Source organism: Carcharodon carcharias, chromosome 16 (assembly GCF_017639515.1).
Source record: "Carcharodon carcharias isolate sCarCar2 chromosome 16, sCarCar2.pri, whole genome shotgun sequence".
Lineage (NCBI taxonomy): Eukaryota > Metazoa > Chordata > Chondrichthyes > Lamniformes > Lamnidae > Carcharodon > Carcharodon carcharias.
The window spans coordinates 117737869-117765258 of record NC_054482.1 but is presented as its reverse complement, the minus strand read 5'-3'; the positions used below and the strand labels follow the sequence as shown (position 1 = coordinate 117765258).

The 27390-nt window shown below is 42.9% G+C and overlaps 1 protein-coding gene across 2 annotated transcripts in view; it reads right to left on the bottom strand.

Annotated features, from left to right (window-relative positions):
- Positions 1–7488: 7488 nt before the first annotated feature.
- The window catches only part of fpgt (fucose-1-phosphate guanylyltransferase), a 33031-nt gene continuing 13129 nt past the window's right edge, over positions 7489–27390 (bottom strand). For both annotated transcript variants that reach the window (XM_041208789.1, XM_041208790.1), the window contains exons 2-4: positions 23093–23260; positions 12073–12165; positions 7489–10661 (exon numbers count right to left, since the gene is read on the bottom strand). In XM_041208789.1, coding sequence (XP_041064723.1) covers positions 9232–10661; positions 12073–12165; positions 23093–23260 — 1691 coding nt within the window. In that variant the 3' untranslated portion in view covers positions 7489–9231. The remainder of the gene's footprint in view (positions 10662–12072; positions 12166–23092; positions 23261–27390) is intronic.

Here is a 27390-nt window from a genome sequence, read left to right as displayed (position 1 = left end):
CCTCCAAGTGATAGAAATCTGAAATAAAAACACTCAACAGTTCAGGTGGCATCTGTGGAAAGAGTAGGAGGATTAACATTTCAGGTCAATGATCCTTCATCAGGCTGAAAGAAGTTAGAGATGGAACAGTTTATAAGTTTTGGAGCCAAGGGTAAGAGTGAGCGGTGGGGCAGGAGGGAGTAAAGAACAAAAAGGGGGGCTCTGGAATAGGTTGGAAGGTGGGAGTCATTAAGTGGCAAAAGGAATGATGGGGCAAGTAAACAAACAAAAGGTGAGGGTGGAGAAGCAGTAAACTGCAACAGCAATATCATTCCTAAAGCTGCTGCCTGAACACAATGGAAGAGGTGATGATGATCTGAAATTATGAAAATCAATGTTGAGTCCAGTAGGTCATAAAGTGTGAGGCTGAAACAGTTTACTAAAGTTTATACTGACCGTTCCAGCTATTTGAATGATAGGTGATACAGTGCAGTGGGTAAAGGGATCTTGTCTGCTGTGTGATATGAATGGAAAGGGAGAGTTTGACTAAAACAAGCCAGATAGAGTGCCTCACACAGACATATAGGAAAATACATTTTATTAAATAAATTTCATCAATTTCAAAATAGAATCATGGAATGATACAGAACAGGAGGCCATTCAGTCCATCAGCCTGTGCCAGCTCTTTGAAAGAACTACCTAATTAGTCCCTCTCCCCAGCACTTTCCCCATAGCCCTGCAATTTTTCCTTTTCAAGTATTTATCCAATTCTCTTTTGAAATTTACAACTGAATCTATTTCCACAGCTTTTCAGACAGTGCGTTCTAGATCGTAACAACTCACTTTGTCATCTTAAATCTGTTTCCCCTGATTATTGACACTCCTGCCAGTGGAAATGGTTTTTCTTTATTTACTCTATTAAAACCTTCATGATTTTGAACACTTCCATCAAATCTCTTCTCAACCTTCTCTGCTCTAAGGAGAACAATCCCAGCTTCTCCAGTCTTTCCAGGGTTCAAAATACATGGCAGCTTCAGGCAGATTCGCCCTTGAAACCCCCCAAAAAGCCCAGGGAAATGGGGGCCACCAATGAGAGAAAGGTCACCCCATGTGTTTGGGTGGGGTGGGGCAGAATCTGTGATGAGTTGCTCCTCCAAGAAAGATTCTGTCTCTCCCATGCTGACTGCTCCAGCTCCTCCAATCACAGGTTCCATCCCTCCCACTTGCTGCTCCTCCAGAGACAGGATCTATGATTGGTGGAGTAGCAAGGGTGGGCAGGGTGGGGGGAACCAGTGACTGGAAGAGTTGGAGCAGTTATTCTGGCTGGTCCTGCTGCTGCCATCACCGATCACTTCGAGAGGAGGCCATTTTTAATTGTGTAAGTGATCCTTCGATTTTGGGGATTAGCCAAGTCTGTTTTACTCGGTGTCTGTAAAGCTCATCACCACCTGCACTGTGTTCAGTTATTGACTTTGGTTAAGGGACAAGAGAGTTGCTGAATAACTTCTTTACTGCAAGTCTAGGTTTCAAAAAAAATCTGTGTGGGTGAAGGAGGCCATTCGGTCCATCTTACCATTAAAACCTACTCCATTCTCCCCATTCTACAAAGCAAGCCTTGGTTCTTTAAATATATTTCATGAGGTGGGTTGAAAGAACTCTGGGGTGTATAGCATAGGAATTTGATCAACCAGGTATTGTGAACTCATTTACTAATCATATATGTCAAATGAGAAGTCAAGATACATTTGTCCAGGTTTACATTCTTAAACACTGTTACTTGCTGTTTAACACTTAAAAGCAACATTAGAACTCCTGGCAAAAACCAAAATACCTGGAAAAACTCAGCCGGTCTGGCAGCATCTGCAGAGAGGAACACAGTTAACGTTTCGAGTCCGAATGACCCTTCAACAGAACTAAGTAAAAATAGAAGAGAGGTGAAATATAAGCTGGTTTAAGGGGTGTGGGGGTGGGACAAGTAGAGCTGGATAGAGGGCCAGTGATAGGTGGAGATAACCAAAAGATGTCACAGACAAAAGGACAAAGAGGTATTGGAGGTGATTATATTATCTAAAGGAATGTGCTAATTAAGGGTAGAAAGCAGGACAAGCAAGGTACAGATAACCCTAGTGGGGATGGGTGGGGTCAAGGAATCTAAAAAGGCTAAAAGGTAGAGATAAAACAATGGATGGAAATGCATTTAAAAATAATGGAAATAGGTGGGAAAGAAAAATCTATTTAAATTATTGGGAAAAAAAGAAACCTTGGTCTGATTTCAATTAGTGTAATGATGAGCTTTGAATGCAAATCCACACACAATGAAGATCAGAATCTTATGAGTTTTTCCCTACTCCTCCATCCGATCCAATAAACAGTCTATGCCTATTTACCAAATATATAAGTGCTTTAATTGAGCAATTTCCAATAAAACAAGTAAAATTAAACCAAAGACCACCAGCATCTGGTTAACTTAATTTCAACAAAGCTGCATGTGTTCAATCTACTTTTGACGATTGCAGCAAATCTTGTTTTTATCCTGAAAGGATTTCACTGACAGAATATTAGAAAAACTCTTTATTTTATGATCGGTGTAAGGAACATATCTTTTTATTTTCTGTTGGACCGTGGATTAGAATTACAATGGCTGCAATTTAAAGGGCATGTCCACTGGAACAGGATGAGAGATATATACAATGTTGCAGTCCTGGAACAGAGTATGCCATGAAAGACAGGATGGTGCCGGAATGGAGTCCAGGACCAAGGGACTGACAACAGCATTTTAATTGGCTCCTGAGCAGGTGAACAGGGTTTTTTTATAGTAGCAGTGCAACAGAAAGCCACTGGCCTGCAAAGAGAAAACATCTAAAATCTCTCTTCCTCATATCCCTATACCCTGATCTCTCTCTGAAGAAACACTTGTAAAATGGAAAAGGGAAAAACCACTGTTAGAGGCATTGGAAAGCAAGTTCTCAACCAGTAAACTAAATACTGCAAGTGCTGGAAGACTTCCTCGTGTCATCAACAAGAACTGAAAGGAATTTGGAAGACATCGATAAAAATCAACGCATCGAATCCTGTACCCTGGAATTGGTGCTGTTGAACTGTTTTACCCCACTCTGAAAATCCATGTTTTGTGTGTCTTGTGTGTGTGTGTGTGTGTGTATAGGGATTTCAAAAGGGGGTAAAGTTTAAGTTATAGGGTTAGAAGTTAGCAGTTCATGATTCTTTCTTTTGTCACCTTGACTGTGCCGAAAGTTAAAGACAATTATTTACTTATTAAGTTTACAAACCTGGTGCTAGAATTCTGTTAACCTAAATTAAACAGCTAGGTAGAATTGGGGCAATCTGGTGGTTTGGTCAAACTTTTCACATTTGTCACAGCTCAGGGAACATTGGGGCTTGATATTGCAGCGCACCATCCCCAGTCAGTTGTGACAGTTGGCTAATATAGCCATCAAGGGATTTGTCATAATCTCTGTCAAACCATTTTCAAAATGGCTTTCCAAACAGAGAAGGGACACAGACAGCAAAATAAACTTATCTATAGATAGAGAAAATGGAATTTCACTCAGTCAGTTGTGCAGTAAAATAAGATGCACACAAAGCAGATCATTCCTACAATATGCTTATTTTTTTTTTTAGAAAAATAGAACTTGTAAACTTCCCATGCAAGTGCAGCAGTTGCAACACCTGCACTTTCGCCTCCTCCCTTCCCACCATCTAGGACCCTAATCAGTCCATGGAAGGTGTGTTTAGGGTTGGGTTTTTGTGTATAGAAATGTGTGTGTGTCAGTTATTTTGTAAAAAGCTTGTTGCTTTGTTTTCTTGTGTCAATTTAAATACTTTGGTTTCTAGGAAATTAACACTTTCCTTGTGTGATGTGGTTTTAAGTTCAACAAAGGGGTGAGGTGGGCCAAGTAGATCAAGTGACAGTGGGGGAACATTTAGGGCACAGCCATCATTGTATCATAAGGTTTAGAATGAAGGTGGAAAATTACATTGGTCAATCCAGAGTAAGAATAATCAACTGGCAGAGAGCAGACTTCAATGGGGCAAGAACAGAACTGAGCCAGGTAGACTGGAACCAAAGGTTGGAGGGAAAAACAGTGGCTGGATAATGGGCTTCCTTCAAAGAGGAGATGGTTTTGGCAGTCAAGGTATGTTCCCTCAAAAGGGAAAAACAAATCCAGAGCTCCCTGGATGCCAGAGGAGATAGAAATTAAGTTTAAGAAGAAAAAGTATGTTTACAACATGTGACAGGTAGCAAATACAATTTTTCTTTTATTTGTTCATTGGATGTGGGTGTCACTGGCTAGACCAGCATTTATTGCCCATCCCTAATTGCCCTTGTACAGGGGGCATTTAAAAGAAAACAACATTGCTGTGGGTCTGAAATCACATGTAGGCCAGACCAGGTAAGGATGACAGATTTCCCTCCCTAAAGGGCATTAGTGAACCAAATGGGTTATTATGACAATCGGCAATGGTTTCATGGTTGTCCCAGGCTTTTAGTTCCAGATTTTTATTGAATTCAAATTTCACCATCTGTCCTGGTGGCATTCAAACCCGGGTCCCCAGAGCATTATCCTGGGTCTCTGCAATACTAGCCAGTAACAATACCACTACGCCACTGCCTCCCAACCAAGCTGGCTACATAAGGTTCATGAAAAAACAAACACGAGAAGCAAAGAGGGATTATGAGAAAAGACTGGCAGCTAACATAAAAGGAAAGCCCAAAGTAGTCCATAAGCACGTCAACAGTAAAAGGGTGGTAAAAGGAGTATGGCCAATTAGGAACCAAAAAGGAGTTTTACACATAAGAGGCAAAAGGCATGGCTGAGGTGTTAAATTAATACTTTGCATCAGTCTTTATCTACGAGGTAGATGCTGCCCAGGCCGTGGTGACAGAGGAGGAAACTCAGTCACTAGAAGGGTTTAAAATTGATAAGGAGGAGCTATTAGATAAGCGGTCGATACTTAAGGTTGATAAGGGACCGGGACCGGATGAGGTACATCCAAGAATATTGAAGAAAGTGAGAGTGGAAATTGCAGAGGCACAGGCAATAATCTTTCAACGTTCCCTGGATTCGGGGGAGGTACCCGAGGACTGGAGAATTGCAAACATTACGTCCTTGCTCAAAAAAGATTGTAAAGATCTGCCCTGCAACTACAGACCAGTCAGTTTAACCTCAGTGGTAGGGAAACTTCTAGAAACAATTATTTGGGATCGAATTAATAGTCACATAAAAAAAATGTGGATTGATTCGGAAGAGCCAGCATGGATTTGTTAAAGGAAAATTGTGTCTAACTAACTTGCTGGAGGTTTTTGAAGAGGCAACATAGATGGTTGATGAGGGCAAGGCTTGTGAAGTTATAGCTCATGGAATAAAAGAGACAGTAGTGCCGTGGATACAGAATTGGCTGAGGGATAGGAAACAGAGAGTAATGGTTAATGGGTATTTTTCGGGCTGGAAGAAGGTTTGTAGTGGAGTTCCCCAGGGGTTGGTATTGGGACCCTTGCTTTTCCTGATATATTTAAATGATCTTGATCTTGGTGTGCAAGGGGCAATTTCAAAGTTTGCGCACAACACAAAACTTGGGAGAATTGTAAAGTGTTGGAGGACTATGTAGAACTTCAAAAGGACATTGACACATTGGTGGAGTGGGCAGATAGGTGGCAGATGAAGTTCAATGCGGAGAAATGTGAGGTGATATACTTTAGTACAAAGAACATGGAGAGACAGTGTAAAATAAAGGATACTATTCCAAAGGGTGTGCAAGAGCAGAGAGACCTGGGTGTGTATGTATCCGAGTCATTAAAGGTGGCAGGACAGGTAGAGAGAGCTGTTTCTAAAGCTTACAGTATTCTAGGCTTCATTAATAGGGGCATACAGTAAAGAGCAGGGAGGTTATGATGAACTTATATAAGACACTGGTTAGACCTCAGCTGGAGTATGGTGCACTCAGCTGAATGCCACACCATAGGAAGGATGTGAATGTATTGGAGAGACTGCAGAAGAGGTTTACGAGAATGGTTCCAGGGATGTGACACTTCAGTTATGAGGAAAGATTGAAGTTGGAACTGTTTTCCTTGGAGAGGAGAAGGCTAAAAGGAGACTTGATCGAAGTTTTCAAAATCATGAGTCTGGACAGATAGAGAGAACTGTTCCTTCTTGGAAACAGATCGAGAACCAGAGGGCACAGTTTTGAAGTGTTTTGCAGAAGAAGCAAATACGAGCGGAGACAAAACTTTTTCACACAGCGAGTAGTTAGGGTTTGGAATGCACTGCCTGGAAGTGTGGTGGAGGCAGATTCAATTGAGGCATTCAAGAGGACATTGGATGTTATTTAAATAGAAACAATGTGCAGGGTTACGGGGAAAAGGCAGGAGATTGGCACTAAGTTAAAATGCTCAGAGAGCCGGTGCAGACACGATGGGCTGAATGGCCTCCTTCTATGCTGTAACAATTCTGTGATTCTGATGATTATTGAGAACATTGTTGAATTATTCTAATTCTACTTCTGCGTAAGTTAAATTACCCATATGTCAACACAAATATCTGTAGTAACACATTGGGAGCCTGGGAAACTTTTTTAAATACACTCTCTTCTTACCCTGCCATGTATATGTTTGCACAGGCTGGGGCAAATTTCTTACCCATAGCTGTTCCTTTAATTTGAAGACAAAATTATTGAATTCAAAGTCTTTTTTTGTTAAACCTAATTATAGTAACTGGATTATAGCTCCATCTGGTCTGTCAGGCTGGGGAAATGTATTAAAGATATTTCCAACAGCCAGCATACCCTCTGTCTGATTCTATACTTGTGTACAGGCTTTCAATGTCCATTATGAATAGTATGGCACTGGGGTACAGTTAGTCAGTTAACCACCTCTATAAAGTGGTATGTGCTTTTAATGTAATTGCGGTGCTAAGGTGTCCTAATCTACGTCTCATTAAAGCATGGATGATCAAGCAAGTAGGTGCTTTAGCATAGGGGGGTGGGGGGGAAATCACTGAAATGTGAAGTATATGTGAATTAAATCATTCATTATCTGATGGTTAGCTTGGTGCTACAGAATAAATGTGTGTTCACATGCCCCTCATTGTATAGTTAGACCTTTGGAAGTCAGTATCTTGATGTGTTTGTCAGCACTCATTTTATACAGAAGTGTTGAGGGGAGAGAAAATTGAAATTGGCAGAACAAAACCAATGAATGCTGGACAGTGCTAATGGTTTGCAATTAATTTTTAAAAGTGGCTACAGATGTGAGACTCATTCCCAATAAGTTACCTTGTGCCAAATAGTTAGAATTTTCATCTTGGAAATTAGTATGGGAGATTTATTTATAATAAATTAACAAAAATATCTTATTTGTAGATTCCAAGTTGAAAGCTTTAATAATACATATACATACATACACAGTCTTTTGTATTTGTGCTGTTATGACACAGCTGATGGTAAACGCTGAGCTGCTCAAATCCCATGGGGAAACTTGAAACAACTGTCACAACTAATTTTCAATTTGTATAAATTTTGAGATGCGTGCCTTAAATTCAGTAGTAATAAGGTCGCCAAGACTTATAGGTTTTTTATAAGACTAGATTAAACATTTATTAAGAGAAATTATTTTAAATACATACATAGATTGATTAGGGGATTTAGAAGTTATCATAGTAGTAATTTGTAGATCTAACTTCCAGTTACACTTTTGTTAAGGCAACAGTAAGACACACAGATTTTAAAAGATGCAGGCATGATACCCTGAATAAGTCGACTTCCAAGTGAGTTTTCTTAACTTCAGTCCTTTGAAGACAACAACTTGAAGCACAGTTGCTGAAGACTTTTCGTACTTCTCAGATCTTAAAAATGTCTTCCCTTACACACAGTCCTTGGTCCTTCTTTAATCATATCTTCATCTTTGAATGAAAATACCCATTGTTTCAGTATGTCTTTGGACTTTATCTCCCTGACAACAAAACCCTCTCAAAGCACTAAGTTTTACCAATAATCTTTGGGAAAAATAAGCACACAGTTTCTAAACTTCACCTGGCTAGGTGACACATTTCACCCCTCCTTTGAAAACAATCTAGTCTGGTTTATTTCAAAATGCAAATGTTCCCTTGACACCTATGTTTCTAAACTTCCCCATGTTTACCTAATTAACATTTCAAACCTAACCTCTCTTAGATCAAAGCACCCAGACTAATTCAATTAAGTCTTACACACGTATACTGACACATCTCACTATTACTCTGTTTTACGATACATTCCAATAACATTATGAGAATTATTATATCTTCTTGACAGGGCTATCTATTCAAAGAAGAAAACCCTAAAAATATTCAAAACAAATACAGAAGGTAATGTTACTTTGTTACTGCGAGAATGAGAAAGGAACTCCCGAAAATCATAAAGTGGCCCTCGAGAAAATCTCAAGAACAGTCCTTGACAGAAATTATTTTGACCCCTGTTCTCTCGTAACTGAAGTCCCTCATCACTGGTTCCATTCGAATAAATCTCCTCTGCACCCTCTCCACGGCACTGACATCCTTCCAAGAGTGTGGTGCCCAGAATTGGAAGCAATTCAACCAGAGGCTCAGCCAGTGATTTCTAAAGATTTAGTATGACCTCATTACTTTTGTACTCTATGCCTCTAATAATAAACACAATTTTTTTTAAAAAGAGCCTTATTGGCTTATCCCACCACCTTGAAAGATTTCTGTACATCCATCCCTAGGCCTTCTGTCCCTGCAGCCTCTTTAAAACTGTATATATACTTTTGTGTCATCTGAAAACTTTGAAATTATGCCCTGCATAACCAAGTTCAGGTACAGTGGGAAAGATGACTAGATATATAGAACGCAGACACAAGCCATCGGCCCAAATGGTCTAAGCTGGATTTTATACTCCATATAAGCCGCCTCCCACTCTATCAGCAAATTTTCTATTTTTTCCTCACCTGAATTTATCTAGCTTCCCTCTCAAATGCATCAATTTTATTCGCTTCAACTACTCCTTGTGGTAGCAAGTTCCAGATTCTTATCACTCTGGCTAAGGACGTTTTTCCTGAATTCCCTATTGAATTTATATATTTATGGCCTGTCGTCTGACTCCCCAAAAATGGAAACATCATTTCTACATCTACTAGTTCTGCATTCTTGGTATGATAGAAGTCAATATTTGTAACTTGCTGCTTATTTTGGGACACGATAAAAAGAAATCTCTATATAAATAAATTATAAGGCCTTCAATTTATTTTTTCCCAGCATGTCTTCTCTGGCTAATTTCTTCAGTGAGCTGCTCTCTGAAACTCAGCATGCTCATCACTTCTTTGCATTGGAGTATTTCTTCGATGGAAAGCAATTGAACATCATCCGCCAACTGAAGGACTGATTTTCCCCGCAGGGCTTCAAACATCTCCAGGACCACCGCCACTGAGTCTTCGGCCCTCACGTGTGGGGCAGGGAAGATCCTGGCATTCCACAGGCTGGGGCGGATTCTCCCACTGCCGGAGAAAAGATGCTCGGAGATCTTCAGGCCCAGGCGCATGGTAGCCTCTCGGAAATCAATGCCCAGCAACTGCAGCTCATGGATCTCCGACAGGGATGGGACTGTGCACTTGAGGTTGTCTCCTGTCCCAAACATCACAGTGGCGAAGCCCCCTGGGATGCACAGCGAGTGCAGGAAGGTGTCAGGGGGTATGGTGGAATTCTCTCTAATGCAGCACCCGCTGACAATACTGTTGGTGCCCACACAGCTGCCAGGCCCCAGCCGGGAGTACTCAATTATGCTGCCAGGAGATATGTTGCACCTCAGCCCCACCAGGCTCTCGATGATGCATGGAGCCTGGCCATAACTCTCAAGGCAGAGCTGTCCAATTCCACTGGAGTCAGAGAGCATCCCAAGCTGCGCTCTCAGGGTCACATTTGCTGTCAAGTGGTGCAGATATTCCTGGGCGGTGCCCAGGTGATAGAATTTGGAGTTGTTCAACATGGCCACATTAAGCGGCGTCCCTTGGAGACAGGAGAAGATCTTCTGTCGAACAGCCACCAGCTGCTCCTCCTCCTGGCTAACATTGGCTGTGTTTCTGGTGTAATCTGCTGTGGAACCAGGCCCCAGCGCCTGGAGGAAATCACCATATGCATCAATCTCACAACTGAGGGTGCCAATCTCTCCAAGGATTGCTAGTAACCGCTTGGCTGTTGGTCGATCAAAGTAGTAGACGCTATCCGTGTAGACAAAATTCACCTCCTTATTAGTGTTTCCGCCACTCCCGGGTCCCTGGGCTGCCCTGCAGACTGCCCCCATCACCTGCATCACCTCCACACTGGGCTTGTGCAGGAAGCGGCAACAGGCTTTATACTCCAGCTCCTTCTGAATACCCTCCACTGGGCCTTGCTCCAGCACAAAGACGCCATGTGTGGTGCCAATGGATAAGGAAGAAGGATGAGCGAGGGCAGTGAAACCAGGCCTATTGAAGCATATGGCCTCAGTCTCACCTACACTGTAGAGCTCAATGTCATCAGCACAGGTCACCAGGACCCCAGGCTTCATGTGGGTGGGGAAGTCAATGTACATCGCCAGCTTGAGCTCCAGCATTTGGTAAACAGGGTTGCCCAAAGGCAGAGCAGTAAAGATCTTCCCCAGTGCACTGGCACTCGGCAAACGTTGGCTGTAACCTCCTACAACAAAAAGGGAATCACATCATAATGTGTGAACGCAAACATGTCCAGAACATGGACTGATGCACCAGAGTTAATTCTTTTTTCAAATCCCTCCATGCCTATCTCTGTAACCTCCTCCAGCCCTACACCCCTCCCAGTCGCTGTAACCTGCTCCAGCCTCTACACCTCTCCCAGTCCCTGTATCCTGCGCCAGCCACTACACCTCTCCCAGTCTCTGTAGGCTCTTCCAACTCCTAAACCCTCCATGATCTCTAAACTTATTTTGCACATTCCCAATATTTATTGCTCCATCACTGGCAGCTATGCATTCAGCTGTCTGAATTCAAAGCTCTGGAATTTGCTCCCTAAACCTCTCTACCTTTCTCTTGATCTTTAATATATGCCTTACCTCTTTGACAAAGCTTTTGGTCATCTGACCTATTACTTCAGGTGGTTTAGTGACAAATTTTGTATGATTTATGCATTTGTGACGTGCCTTGGGATGTTTTATTGCATTAAAATGCTATGTAAATGCATGTTGCTGTTGCTTTTGAGTCAGTGGATCAGGATATTTCACTACTTTGAAGCATGTTTTCATTATTAGTGTAATGATGAAATACGTTTGATATACCTATAAGTCACACTAATTCAGCCTTTGGGCTGTGAATGTGTTTCTTGAATAAAATACCATTATTATTATTATTATTATAGTGGTGGATTTCTAGTGGCTGGAGGGTGGGTAGCCAGAGGACAAAGATTTAAGGTAATTGCCAATAGAACCAGAGAGGAGAACTGGATAAATACTTGAAGGGGAAACATTTGCAGGGCTATGAGAAATGAGCAAAGGCGCAGTGGGACTAATCGATGGTTCTTTCAAAGAGCCAGCACAGGGACAATAGGTCAAATGTTCTTCTTCTTGGACAATCATTTTTAAAAACCTTACATTTATCTATCAGAAAGAACTCCTCTACTCTTCCTCCAGTAGCGCCATGGGAACTTTCACGTCAACAAGAAAAGCAGATGTAGCCTCAGATGTTAACCTCTCATCTGAAAGATGGCCCCTCTGAGTGCAGCACTCCATCAGTACAACCCTTCTAACAGTGCTGTGCTCCTTCAGTACTACCCCGGGATGGTCAGGCAATTTCTCAGTACTGCTCTAGTCAGCTTGGAGTGTGGGCTCAAGTCTCTGAAGTGGGACTTGAACCCACAACGTTTTGCTTCAAGAGGTGTGTGTGCTACCCACTGAGCCAAGTCAAATAATTGGATAGTCTTAAACTTCAGAACCACATGATCAATATCCAAGACACTATGCTGTCCTCTCTGGGAGACCACAGACATAGAGCTTGAACAGAGCTCAGCACTCCAGAGTATCGGTGCTTAATTCAAACAATTACCATTTTAACCCAGAGCAAAAGACTTCAGTATTTACCAGCATGAATTAGAAGAATAGTGAAGCTATCCAACTTGTCTTCATAGAGTTCCTCTAATCGATGAAGAGCAAGGAGTGTAGATCCTCCGTTTCCTGTGCAAAAACACATATAATGAACAACATTCCTTCAATCCTTTTATATATTCCAATCTCTGAGCCATTAATTCTCAAACATGACTTGCTGTCTTTGTTCACTCTCTAATATTCCATTTGTTGCAGAGGGGAACGATTAGGCTGGACTTACAAACCTGCTCTCTGACTGGCCGATCTCATTGTCAATCAAATTATTTGAAAGAGCTATTCCATTCAGTCGGGCAAGTGGGTGATTGGCTGTTAAGTACTTCCCATTTACCTTATCTAAATTAGGAAATTTCAATTGGGGTAATTGAGCATCAATTGAAATAATAAGAATATAAGATAAAGCTAGACTACAGGCATTAATTAAAAAGTCAACAATTAATTAGCTAACTAAAATACAACAGAGATGGCAGGGCAGGTGAAGTTTTGCGGTTGCAGAATGTGGGTAGAGACGGCCACCAGTGTGATCCACGGCAAACATGTCTGCAATAAGTGTCAGCAGCTCAAGGAACTTCAGATCAGAGTCAATGAGCTGAAGGCCGAGCTACACATACTAGATTTATCAGGGAGGGGAAGTTACTTGGACATTGTTCCAAAAGGCAGTCACACCCCTTAAGCTTGGGTCATCTGATTTGGTCCAAGGGCAGGAGCAGGAGTGTCTGACTGTGAGTGAGGCAGATATTGGCATCAAGGAGGTAGCTGTGGTATTGCCTTAGCCCTTGCAATTGTCCAATAGGTTCGAGGTTCTTGCAGCCTATATGGATGAAAGCATACAGAGTAGATGATCAAACTGACCATGGCAAGAAGCCATTCAAGCAGAGGGAGTAAATAGAAATCTAGTGGCAGTGGGAGACAGTATAGTGAGGAGGAAGTAGACACAGTTTTCTGAAGCAGGCTGTCTTACCTGCCTGGTGTAAGGATTCGGGACATCTGGGCTGAACTGGAGATGAACTTGCAGTGGGAAGGGGAGGATCCAGTGGTCGTGGTTCATGTCGGTACCAATGACACAGACAGGACTAGGAAAGAGGTTCTACATAACAGTAAAAGTACCTAGGAGCTAAATGAAAAAACAGAGCTTCAAAAGGTAATAACCTCTGGATTATCACCTGAGCGATAGGCTAAATAAGATTAGAGAGTTAAATGCGTGGCTCAAAGATTGGTGTGGAAGAAATGGGTTTTGATTTGATGGAGTACTGGCACCAGTGCTGGGTAAGTGGGAACTGTACCGTTGGGACCAGTGTTTTGGCGAGTCATATAACTAGGACAGTAGAGAGAGCTTTAAACTAAATAGAGGGGGCAACAAATTACGTGAGGGAAGATGTGGTAAATTAAAAGGACCAGGCAAGAGAGCAAGGTAGCAATTGTTGTAAGCTGTTACGTGTAGTTTAGTAGGTCTCACAAAGAGGTTGTATAGTTTCAGTAAGTGTTTATTAGCTACTTGTAACTATATACAATACAAGGTCTAAGCTGGAAGCTGTCTCCATGCTTGCCTCTATACATAGAAACTAGGAGCAGGAGGTGGCCATTTGGCCCATCGAGTCAGATCAGCCATTATGATCATGGCTGATCATCCAACTCAATAACCTGCTCCCACTTTCTCCCCATATCCTTTGATCCCTTTCGCCTCAAAAATTCCAGTAGATTTGTCAAGCATGATTTCCCTTTCATAAATCCATGCTGACTCTGTCCAATTCTGCCACTGTTTTCCATGTGCTCAGCTATTAAATCTTTTATAATGGACTCTAGAATTTTCCCCACTACCGAAGTCAGGCTGACTGGTCTATGATTCCCTGTTTTCTCTCTGCCTCACTTTTTAAATAGTGGGATTACATTAGCTACCCTCCAATCTGTAGGAATTGTTCCAGAGTCTATAGAATCTAGGAAGATGACCACCAATGCATCCACTATTTCTAGGGCCACTTCCTTAAGTACTCTAGGATGTAGATTATCAGGCCCCGGGGATTTATCGACCTTCAATCCCATCAATTTCCCCCACCATTTCACTACTAATACTGATTTCTTTCAGTTCCTCCTTCTCACTAAACCCTGTGTTCCCCAACATATACAGACTTGGGTCATGTGTTCCTTTACATCAGTGTGGGCGGTATTGTACCCAGTCGCACGTTAACCCTTTCTATGACAGACCCTTATACCACGCCTCCCCCTAAGATTTATCCAACGTATTTACAATGCATTCCTGTTTACCCAAAATATTTACAGTATTTCTACTATCCTTTCTCCCCCGCTCAAGTCTCTGTGTTTAAAGGTTCCAGTGGCCTGGAGGCTTCATAGTTCTTCCAGATCTTGTATTTACAACAGTTGTAGAAGTGCTAGATTCTGTTAAGCTGAGTAAACCTTGATGAATAGGAGATTATTTTGGGTGTGGTCATTCTGGCGTTTGCTCAACTCTTTCAATTTCTCTCCAATGTTTGGTGGAAAGATCACATTGAGGAATGAGGAGAAGACTCCGCCTGTTCCTCCTGACCGTACCACAGGAGCACTGACAAGGCATGACCGTGGCTGGTCATTCTCTCCAGACAATAACGCCTATTCTATCAAGGTCCTTAATCAAGAGTCCGTCATCTTTGTGTAAATGTGGCAGGCGCCTCGAGGTATCTTATCAACAGATGTCGGAGCTGGAGGTTGAGGCTCTTATTGCCGCTGGTTCATTTCTTGGCTCTCTTCCACTCAAAGTGTCACAGTAACCATCTGAGTGCTTGACTGGTCTGACCAATGAGGAACTTCTGGTACCTGCAAAGAATATGCACAAACTAGCTCAGCAAAGAGTGAAGACAATTCAAAGCTGAGGTCCCAGTCAACAGTATCTTTTCTTAAGCACTGCTGAAAAAAGACAAGCTCTTCATCTTGCACTCATCAGGACAAATTGCGAGAATACCAAATGTAAAGGGAACAACAATTTATACTTCATGAGAAGAGAGTGCTGATTGGTTGGCATGTGGACTGATTGGTAGAGGTGTTGCCATGGAGAATGCACCAATTGATGGTAACCGACAGTTAACTGCCAAACTTTGTTTAGATTCGAACCAGGCAGGTCGACTCTGGTCAAAGACTTGACCTGGGGAATGAACCAGAGAATGGCTGTCACCTATTTTGCTTCGTTGAAACAGGCATAACATGTGTTAATGTTCTGTCTGTCTTCAAAGAACAGGGCCCTGTGCATTAATATATGTAACTTCTAGAACGTGCAAGTGTGCCACACTGCAAGCCCGACTGACGATCTTAAATTGGTTGTCATCTTAATTCTTAGCACACTCAGGATTATTTAGCAAATGTTGTCCAACTGCGGAATCACATCTAATATTGGATACTGTGGTTTGAATTTTGCAAGGACGAGCTGGTTGGGTATGATCTGTACCTTGCCTATTGCAAACAGCCGAAGGCATGTGCTGTTTGACACAATCCACCAGTCTTTGGGACGTACAGCCTACATACCTAGCATCACACTGGCAATGGAATTCAGGAAGTGGTTTGGTAATGCAATTAACGATACCAACACATGGTAAATCTCTCTGACCATGTACTCTCTAAAAACAAGGAGCTTGTTCTTATGCATGGTTTCAATTTTGGTGTGCCTTCTTCCCACATCAAACGAGAAGAGTTATTTGCCAAGTTCAAACTCCTCTACTCCCAGCTATCCATAAGACCATAAGACATAGGAGCAGAAATTAGGCCATTCGGCCCATCAGGTCTGCTTTTCCATTCAATCATGGCTGATAAGGTTCTCAAACCCATTCTCCTGCCTTCTCCCCATAACCTTTGATCCCCTTACCAATCAAGAACCTATCTATCTCGGTCTTAAATACACTCAATGACCTGGCCTCCACAGCCTTCTGTGGCAATGAATTCCATAGATTCACCACTCTCTGGCTAAAGAAGTTTCTCCTCATCTCTGTTCTAAAAGGTCTTCCCTTTACTCTGAGGCTGTGCCCTCGGGTCCTAGTCTCTCCTACTAATGGAAACATCTTCCCCATGTCCACTCTATCCAGGCCTTTCAGTATTCTGTAAGTTTCAATCAGATTCCCCCTCATCCTTCTAAACTCCACTGAGTATAGACCCAGAGTCCTCAAACGTTCCTCATTTGTTAAGCTTTTCATTCCTGGGATCATTCTCATGAACCTCCTGTGGACCCTCTCCAGGGTCAGCACATCCTTCCTGAGATACGGGGCCCAAAATTGCTCACAATATTCTAAATGTGGTCTGACCAGAGCCTTATAAAGCCTCAGCAGCACAGCCCTGCTTTTAAATTCTAGTCCTCTCGAAATAATTGCCAACATTGCATTTGCCTTCCTAACTACCGCGTCAACCTGCAATATAACCTTAAGAGAATCCTGGACTAGGACTCCCAAGTCCCTTTGCACTCCAGATTTCTGAAATCTCTCCCCATTTAGAAAATAGTCTATGCCTCTATTCTTCTTACCAAAGTGCATGACCTCACACTTCCCCACATTGTATTCCATCTTCCACTTCTTTGCCCATTCTCCTAACCTGTCCAAATCCTTCTGCAGCCTCCCCACCTCCTCAATACTACCTGAACCTCCACCTATCTTTGTATAATCTGCAAACTTAGACAGGATGCCCTCAGTTTCTCCATCTAGATCATTAATGTATAAAGTGAAAAGTTATATCCCAACATTGACCCCTGCAGAACTCCACTTGTCACCAGCCGCCATCCTGAGAAGGACCCCCTTATATCCCCACTCTCTGCCTCCTGCCAGACAGCCAATCTTCTATCCATGCCAGTACCTTGCCTCTAACACCATGGGCTCTTATCTTACTGAGCAGCTTCCTGTGCGGCACCTTGTCAAAGACCTTCTGGATGTCCAGGTAGATAACATCCATTGGCTCTCCTTTGTCTAACCTACTCGTTACCTCCTCAAAGAATTCTAACAGATTTGTCAGGCATGACCTCCCACCACAAACCTGCAACCACTAAAGACGCTTGTTATGATCCCAGCTGAGATTACCCTTGGACAAGCCTGAGCCCAGGGTGGAACCAAGCCTGATAGATCCAAACTTTTATTTGCTTGTGTAGATACAAGGAGTGTAGAGTCACAGGAGTCAGCTGATGAGCTTTTAATCAAAGAATAAAACATTTATTCAACAAGAAAATATAAACTGTATTACAGTACTCTTTCACCCACAACTATACCTTTACAGATGTATACAAATTTGTAAAAATAACACAAGTTACAAAAGTTATCTTATACTTTACTGCACACAGTAAGTACTCAGTCCATGTATATCTATGGCACCCTATCGTCAGGCACACCACACTCTGGCCTCAACTGACAGATGCCACATCAAACAGATGCTATGGATCTCTCCTCAACTCTCCTCCCCAGTTACTTGTCACATTGTATGCCAACCAGTCTCACTGAATTCAGTCCTTCCCACAAGGATTTCCAATCTCTACGCTCCAAGATCTCGCCTTGGAATCTTCTCCCAAACCGACACTTTCTCACAGACGCCTTCCACAAGGGTTCATCTCCAGGGTTTCAAACTCTCCTTCTGATGTTCCTCTTCCCTGGGTCACCACATGCACTCAAGCTGTCTTCCATGAACTCTCTCTCACCAACTCAGCCTTAACAGTACACCACTGTTTCACATACCCATGGCAAAGAATTACATACCTTCAGTTATCTCTTTGAACCTTCTTCCAAGCTGTTCTCACCTTAAATGTGAAGCCTGTAGCCTTTCTCTCTGCCCCTCACTCTTCACTTGACTTAACAGTACCTTTTCCCAGGATCCTGTCCTTCCTTTGGCTACAATGTCTCATTTGAACATTCCTCTCTTCTACTCTCCTGGATTTTTGGGGTTTTTCCTCACTTGGGACTTTTTTGTTCTTTTGGGAAATGTGCCTCTCTCCCAGAGTCCAGTCTCTAGGGTCCTGGCTTCAACTGAACTTAAAACTGTTTCTTTAGTTCTGTGTGTATGTCTGTGGGAGGAGGCTGCCTATCTGCCCCCCACCCTGTTGCTAGGCAACAGCATTATTCTTTCTACTCTTATAAAGTGAATGCCTTAACGTAGATTGGGGGCTCATCTGGGATTTTGGAACATGGATGGGTGACTGGACGTGGATTAATAGTAATTGATAAAGGATAAAAGGACAGATTTCAGGTGTCTTATACATTAGTCTTCATACCATTTTGGTTTACAAGAGCTGGCTAAAGTGAACTGGCAAATTAGATCAAGGGATAGGTCAATAGAAATGCAGATATTAAAGGGTATATTTTATAACGCGCAGCAAGGATACATTCCAGTGAGAAAGAAAGACTCTAGGGGAGGATGCACCGTGACTAACTAAATAAGTTGATGTTAGTGTCAAATTGAAAAAAAAAGCATACAATCTTGCGAAGATTAGTGTTAGATCAGAAGATTGGACAGAGTTTAAAAATCAGCAAAGAATGACTAAAAAAGTAAGAGAGGGGTAAATGTGAGTACAAGAGAAAGTTAGCTAGAAATATAAGAAAGACAGTTTGAGTTTCTAAAAGTATTTAAAAAGGAAAAGTGTAAATATTGTGAGCTTGGGTCCTCTCGAGTGTAATTCTGGCGAATTAATAATGAAGGAATAAGGAAATGACGGAGCACTGAACAGATATTTTGTATCTGTCCTCACTGTAGAAGAAACAAATAACATCCCAGAAATACTTGTAAATCAAGAGGTGAAAGCGAGGGAGGAACTTAAAACAATCACAATCACCAGGAAAAGGGTACTGAGAAAATTATTGGAGCTAAAGGCTGACAAGTCCCCAGGACCTATGGACTTCATCCTAGGGTAGTAAAAGAAGTGCCAAAGGGCCTTTTTCTGTGCTGTAGACCTCTATGGCTCTATGACTCTAATTGTATTGGTTGAAATTTTCCAAAATTCCCTAGATTCTGGAAAGGTTCCATCAGATTGGAAAATAGTGAATGTACCTTCTCTATTCAAGAAAAGGAAGGAGACAGAAAGCAAGAAACTACAGGCCAGTTACCCTAACATCCATCAGAGGGAAAATTCTAGAATACATTATTAAGGAGGTTAAAGCAGGACAGTTAGAAAATCTTAATGCAATCAGGCAGAGTCAACATCACTTTATGAAAGGGAAATCATGTTTGAATAATTTATTCAATTTCTTTGAGGTAGTAACAAGCAACATTGATAAAGGGGAACCTGTAGATGTAGTGTACTTAGATTTCCAAAAGGTGTTTGATAAGGTGCCACATCAAAGATCACTACACAAAGTAACAGTTCATGGTGTAGGAGGTAATATATTATAATAGATAGAAGATTGTTAGCGAACTGGAAGCAGAGAATAGGGATAAATGGGTCATTTTTGGGTTGGCAGCTGTAGCCAGAGGAGTACAACAGGGATCAACTATTTGCGATCTATGAAGACAATGGAATGTTGGTGTTTATTGCAAGAAGAAGGGAATATAAAAGTAGGAAGTTTTACTGTAGTTGCGCAGGGCCTTGGTGAGACCACGCCTGGAGTACTGTAGGCAGAGGCATAGTGGTTTTGTCACTGGACTGGTAATTCAGAGACCCAGGGTAATCTAACCATCTAAGAATATAATAATCGCCCTTTGACATTCAAAGGTATTACCATCACTGAATCCCCCATTATCAACATCTTGGGGGTTACCATTTAACCAAAAACTGAACTGGGCTAGCCATATAAATACTGTGGCTGCAATAGCAGATCAGAGGCTAGGAATCCTGTGGAGAGTAACTCACTTCCAGACTCCCCAAAGCCTATCCACCACCTACCAGGCACAAGTCAGGAGTTTGATGGAATATTCTCCACTTGCCAGGATGAGTGCAGCTCCAACAGCACAAGAAGCTCAACACTATCCAGGACCAAGCAGCCCATTTAATTTGCACCCCATCCACAAACATTCACTCCCTCCAGCACCAACGCTTAGTGGCAGCAGGGTGTATCATCTACAAGATGCACTGCAGGAACTCACCAAGGCTCTTTAGGCAGCACCTTCCAAACATCGACTCAAGCCCCGGTGAAGTCTCATGGAATCATGTCAAACAAGGACAAGGAAACCTCCTGCTGATTACCACATACTGCCCTCCATCAGCTGATGAATCAGTGCTCCTCCACGTTGAATGTCACTTGGAGAAAGCACTGAGGGTGACAATGGCGCAGAATATACTCTGGGTGAGGGACTTCAATGACCATCACCAAGAGTGGCTCGGTGGCACGATCACAGACTGAACTGGCTGAGTCCTAAAGGACAAAGCTACTAGACTGGGCCTGCAGCAGGTGGTGAGGGGTTCAACAGGAGGGAAAAACATAGCTGCCGCAAATGCATCTGTCCACGACAGTATCGGTAGGAATGACCACCGTACAGTCCTTATGGAGACTAAGTTCTATCTTCACACTGAGGATACCCTCCATTGTGTTGTGTGGCACTATCACCATGCTAAATGGGAAAGATTTCGAACAGATCTAGCAACTCAAGACTGGGTATCCATGAGGTGCTGTGGACCATCAGCAGTAGCAGAATTGTACTCAATCATATTTTGTAAACTCATGGTCCTGCAAATCCCCCACTCTACCATTACCATCAAGCCAAGGGATCAATCCTGGTTCATTGAAGAGTGCAGGAGCGCATACCAGAAGCAGCACCAGGCATATCTAAAAATGAGGTATCAACCTGGTGAATCTACAACACAGGACTACTTGTGTGCAAAACAGCATAAGCAGATAGACCTAAGCAATCCCACAACCAACTGATCAGATCTAAGATAAAAGCAAAAAACTGCAGATGCTGGAAATCCGAAACGAAAACAAAAATACCTGGAAAAACTCAGCAGGTCTGACAGCATCTGCGGAGAGGGATACAGTTAATGTTTCGAGTCCATAAGACTCTTTGCTCTGCAGTCCTGCAACACTCAGTCATGAATGGTGGTGGACAATTAAATAACTCACTGGAGGAGGAAGATCCACAAATATCCCCATCCTCAATGGTGGGGTAGCCCAGCACATCGGTGCAAAAGACAAGGCTGATGCATTTGTTACAATCTTCGGCCAGAAGTGCCGAGTGGATGATCCATCTCGGCTTCTTCTGGAGGTCCTCAGTATCACAGATGCCAGTCTTCAGCCAATTCAATTCATTCCACGTCATATCAAGAAACGGCTGAAGGCACTGGATACAGCAAAGGCTATGGGCCCTGACAATATTCCGCCAATAGTACTGAAAACTTGTGATCCAGAACTTGCCATGCCCCTAGCCAAACTGTTCCAGTACAGCTACAACACTGACATCTACCCGCCTATGTGGAAAACTGCCCAGGTATGTCCTGTACACAAAAAGCAGAACAAATCCAACCTGGCAAACTGTTGCCCCATCAGTCTACTCTCAGTCATCAGTTAAGTGAAGGAAGGGGTCATCATCAGTGCTATCAAGTGGCACTTGCTTAGCAATAGTCTGCTCACTGATGCCCAGTTTGGGTTCCGCAAGGGTCACTCAGCTTCTGACCTCATTATAGCCCAGGTTCAAACATGGAAAAAGAGCCAAACTCGAAGTGAGGGGAGAGTGTCTGCCCTTGACATCAAGGCCACATTTGACCGAGTGTGGCATCAAGGAGCCCTAACAAAACTGGAGTCAATGGGAATCAAGGGGAAACTTTCCACTGGTTGAAGTCTATACCTAGCACAAAGGAAGATGGTTGTGGTTGTTGGAAGTCAATCATCTCAGTTCCAGGATATCACTACAGGAGTTCCTCAGGGTAGTGTTCTACGCCCAACTTTCTTCAGCTGCTTCATCAATGACCTTCTTTCCATCATAAGGTCAGAAGTGGGGATGTTCACTGATGATTGCCTAATGTTCAGGACCATTCGCTAAGGTCCCTTCGACAGCACCTTCCAAACCCACAACCACTGCCATCTAGAAGGACAAGGGCAGCAGATAATTGGGAATACCATGACCTGGAAATTCCCCTCCAAATCACTCACCATCCTGACTTGGAAATATATCGCCATTCCTTCACTGTTGCTGGGTCAAAATCCTGGAACTCCCTCCCCAACAGCACTGTGGGTGTACCTACACCACATGGACTGCAGCGGTTCAAGAAGGCAGCTCACCACCACATTCTCAAGGGCAAATAGGGATGGGCAATAAATGCTGGCCCAGCCAGCGAAGCCCACATCTCATGAATGAATAAAAAAAAACAACCCTCCCTACACCTCTCTGCCTCTCTAACCTCGCTTTCCACATTTAAGACGCACCTTAAAACCAACCTCTTTGGCCAAGCTTTTGATCACCTGTCCCAATATCTTATGTGGCTCGCTTCATACTTTGCTTTATAACGCTCCTGTGTAGCACCTTGTGATGTTTCATTATATTAAAGGGATATACAAATAAATATAAATTATTGTTCCTGCTCCTTTAGATTAGACAAAAACTAGGAGCCATAAATATGATCATGAATAATAAATCCAATAGGGGATTCAGGAGAAATTTCTTCACCCAGGGAGTAGTGAGAATATGGAACTTGCTACCACAGGGAGTGGCTGAAGTGAATAGTATAGATACATTTAAGGGGGAGATGGATAAACACATCAGGGAGAAAGGAATAGAAGGATCTGCTGAGATGAAGGGGGGTGGGAGGAAGCTCCTGTGGACCATAAACACCAGTATGGACCAGTTGAGCCGAATGGCCGGTTTCTGTCCTGTAAATATTATGTAATTCTATACTCCATATGGGAGAACAACCCCAGCCCCTCCTGAATCTCCACATTAATTGAAGTCCCTCATCCCTGGTCCCATTCTAGTAAATCTCCTCTGCACCCTCTCCAACACCTTGACATCTGTTCAAAGGTGCAGTGCCCAGAATTGGACACAATACTCCAGCTGAGGCTGTAGTAGTGATTAGTGATGGTTTAGCAACTTTTTAGTTCATCATTTTGTCCATGGCAGAATCTCTTACCAATTTTTGGCCCCATTGGATCAGCAAACACATGATACCGCACGTTGAGGGGAAGCTCATTCTTCTCCAGCTTGCTGCTGATCTGCTGCTCAAATACCAGCTCTTGTCTTTCATCAGCAGCTGTAATGACCACAACGTCCCAGAACTCACCAGGTGTCACTTCCTTTCCTGAACAAAACGACGAAAAAAAATTGTAAGAGGAAGCGGACAAAGAGCAGTGATTCATCAGTGGACTGTCAATGGCCAGGAGATGGGACAAACACATCAGCGACCAGGAAAGTGAACCAAATTCCCTCCCTCACGTGAGGAGAAAAGGATTAGGAGGAATAGGCCATTTGACCCCTCAAGCCTCCTGCGCCATTCGATAATATCATAGCTAATCAGATTCTGGACTCAAATCCACTTCCTTGCCTGCCCTCCATAATCCTTGACTCCTTTATCTATCAAAAACCTGTCTAACTCAGCCTTGAATAAATTCAATGACCCAGCTTCCACTGCTCTCTGCGGAAGAGAATTCCACAGACGAACAACCCTCAGAGAAAAAAATTGTTTCTCATCTCAGTCTTAAATGGTAGAGCCCTAATTTTTAAAATGTGTCCACCGGTTCTAGATTCCCCACAAGAGGAAACATTCTCCCGATATCCACCATATCAGATTTCCTCAGGGTCTTAGATGATACGAAGATTGGAAATGTTGTCAAATGTGATGGGGTAGTCTTGAACTTCAAAAGGACATAGACATGTTGGTGGTTTGGGCAGACAAGTGGCAGATGAAGTTCAATGCAGAGAAGTGTGAAGTGATTCACTTTGGCAGGAAAGGTATGGTGAGACTGTAAAATAAAGGGAGAGCCTCTAAAGGAGATGCAGGAACAGAGGGATCTTAGTGTATACATACATAGGTCATTGAAGATGGCAGGGCATGTTGAGAGAACAATTAATAAAGCATATAGTATCTTAGGTTTTATTAATAGGGGCATTGAGTACAAGAGTAAGGAATTGTATAAGACACTAGTTAGGCCTCATCTGGAGTACTGTGTCCAGTTCTGGGTGCCATGCTTGAGGAAGGACATGAAGGTAATGGTGGGAATATAGAGGAGATTCACAAGAATGGTTCCCAGGAGGAAGAACTGTAGCTATGAGGATAGATTGTAGAGGTTGGGACTGTTTTCTTTGGAGAAGAGAAGGCTGGGAGGAGACTTGATAGAGTTGTTCAAAATCCTGAGGGGTATGGACAGGGTAAATAGTGAGAAACTGTTCCCATTCAAGAGAACATCAAGTGCAAGGGGGCACAGATTCAAAATAATTGGCAAAAGGGGTAAATGTGATGTGAGGGAAATTTTTTTTGACCCAGAGGGTAGTTGGAGTCTGTAACAAACTTCCTGAAAGGGTGGAGGAGCAGGTTCGATTGAAGTATTCAAAAGGGAATTGGATTGCTACCCGAAAAGAGAAAATGTGCAATGTTACAGGGATAAGGCAGGGGAGTGGGACTAGGTGGAATGCTCTTTCAGAGAATCAGTGCAGACTCAATGGGCTGAATGGCCTCCTTTTGCATTGTAAAGATACTGTGATACTTTCCTAAGTAAGGAGGCCAAAACTGTACACAGTACTCCAGCTGTGGTCTAACTAAGGCCCTGTACAGCTGTAGCAATGCTTCCCTACTTTTATTCTCAGTACCCCTAGCAATAAACACCAACATTTCATTTGTCTTCCTAATCACTTGCAGTGCCAGCATGCTAACTTTTTATGATTCATGTACCAAGACACCCAGATCCCTCTGCAGTCGTGTTCTGCAGTCTCTAATTTAAATAGTATTTTTTTATTCTTCCTGCCAAAGCAGACAAGTTCACATTTTCCCACAATATACGCCATTTGCCAAATTTTTGTCCACTCACGAAACCTATCTAAATCCATTTGTAGACCCTTTATGTCCTCTTGACAACTTACTTTCCTACCTTTTATTTTGATCATTAGCAAATTCAGCAACCATGCATCGATCCCTTCATCCAAATCATTGATATAGATTGCAAATAGTTGAGGCACTCCACTTCCATTGGAACTTATTTACTCTACTCTCTGCTGCCTGTAAGCTAATCAATCATCTACCCATGCTAAAATGCCACCCCAACACCATGAAGTCTTATTTTGCGTATAAAATCATCTTTAATTTGCAATGAATCAAATGCCTTTTCGAAATCCAACTACACCACATCTGTAGATTCCCCCTTGGCCACCTTGCTTATTATTTCCTCAAAGAACAATAGTAAATTATTCAAACATGATTTCCATTTAACAAAACCATGTTGGCACTGCCTGATTGGATTGAGATCTTCTAAATGTCTTCTTATTTCCTCAATAACGGACTTTAGCATCTTCCCCATGAAAGAAATTAATTGGCCTATGGTTTCCTGCTATTTGTCTCCCTTCTTTCTTGAAGGGAGTGACTGCCCTTGACATCAAGGAGCCCTAGCAAAACTGGAGTCAATGGGAATCAGGGGGAAAACTCTCCACTGGTTGCAGTCATGCCTAGCACAAAGGAAGATGGTTGTGATTGTTAGAGGTCAGTCATCTCAGCTCCAGGACATCACTGAAGGAGTTCATCTGGGTCATGTCCTCAGCCCAACCATCTTCAGCTGCTTCATCAGTGACCTTCCTTCTATCATAGGGTCAGAAGTGAGGATGTTCACCAGTGATTGCACAATGTTTAGCACCATTTGTGACTCCCCAGATACTGAAGCAGTCCATGTCCAAATGCAGCAAGACCTGGACAATATCTAGGTTTGGGCTGACAATTGACAAGTAACATTCATGGCATACAAGTGCCAGGCAATGACCGCCTCCAACAAGAGAGAATCTAACCATCGCCCCTTGATGTTCAATGGTATTACCATCACTGAATCCCCCACCATCAACATACTGGGGGTCACTATTGAGAAACTGAATTGGACTAGCCATATAAATACAAGAGCAGGTCAGAGAGTAGGAATCATGCATTGAGTAATTCACCTCCTGACTCCCCAAAGCCTGTCCACAAGGCACAAGTTAGGAGTGTGATGGAATACTCCTCACTTGCCTGGATGAGTGCAGCTCCCACAACACTCAAGAAGACCATAAGACAGAGGAGCCATTCGGCCCATCGAGTCTGCTCCACCATTCAATCTCAACTCCATTCTCTCCGTAACCTTTGATCCCCTTACCAATCAAGAACCTATCTATCTCAGTCTTGAATACACTCAATGACCTGGCCTCCACAGCCTTCTGTGGCAATGAGTTCCATAGATTTACCACTCTCTGGCTAAATAAGTTTCTCCTCATCTCTGTTCTAAACGGTCTTCCCTTTACTCTGAGGCTGTGCCCTCGGGTCCTAGTCTCTCCTACTAATGGAAACGTCTTCCCCACGTCCACTCTATCCAGGCCTTTCAGTATTCTGTAGATTTCAATCAGATCCCCCCTCATCCTCCTAAACTCCATCGAGTATAGACCGAGAGTCCTCAAACGTTACTCATATGTTAAGCCTTTCATTCCTCGGATCATTCTGGTGAAACTCCTGTGGACCCTCTCCAGGGCCAGAATAGCCTTCCTGAGATAAGGGGCCCAAAATTGCTCACAATATTCTAAATGTGGTCTGACCAGAGCCTTATAAAGCCTCAGCAGCACATCCCTGCTTTTATATTCTAGTTCTCTCGAAATAATTGCCAACATTGCATTTGCCTTCCTAACTACCGACTCAACCTGCAAGTTAACATTAAGAGAATCCTGGATTAGGACTCCCAAGTCCCTTTGCACTCCAGATTTCTGAAATCTCCCCATTTAGAAAATAGTCTATGCCTCTATTCTACCTACCAAAGTGCACAACCTCAGACTTCCCCACGTTGTATTTCATCTGCCACTTCTTTGCCCATTCTCCTAACCTGTCCAAATCCTCCTGCAGCCTCCCTGCCTCCTCAATACTACCTGTCCCTCCACCTATCTTTGTATCATCTGCAAACTTAGACAGGATGCCCTCAATTCCTTCATCTAGATAATTAATGTATAAAGTGAAAAGTTGTGGTCCCAACACTGACCCCTGCGGAACTCCACTAGTCACCGGCCGCCATCCTGAGAAGGACCCCCTTATCCCCATTCTCTGCCTCCTGCCAGACAGCCAATCTTCTATCCATGCTAGTACATTGCCTCTAACACCATGGGCTCTTATCTTACTGAGCAGGCTCCTGTGCGGCACCTTGTCAAAGAGCAGCAAGAAACTTGACACCATCCAGGACAAAGCAGCCCACTTGATTGGCACCACATCTACAAACATTC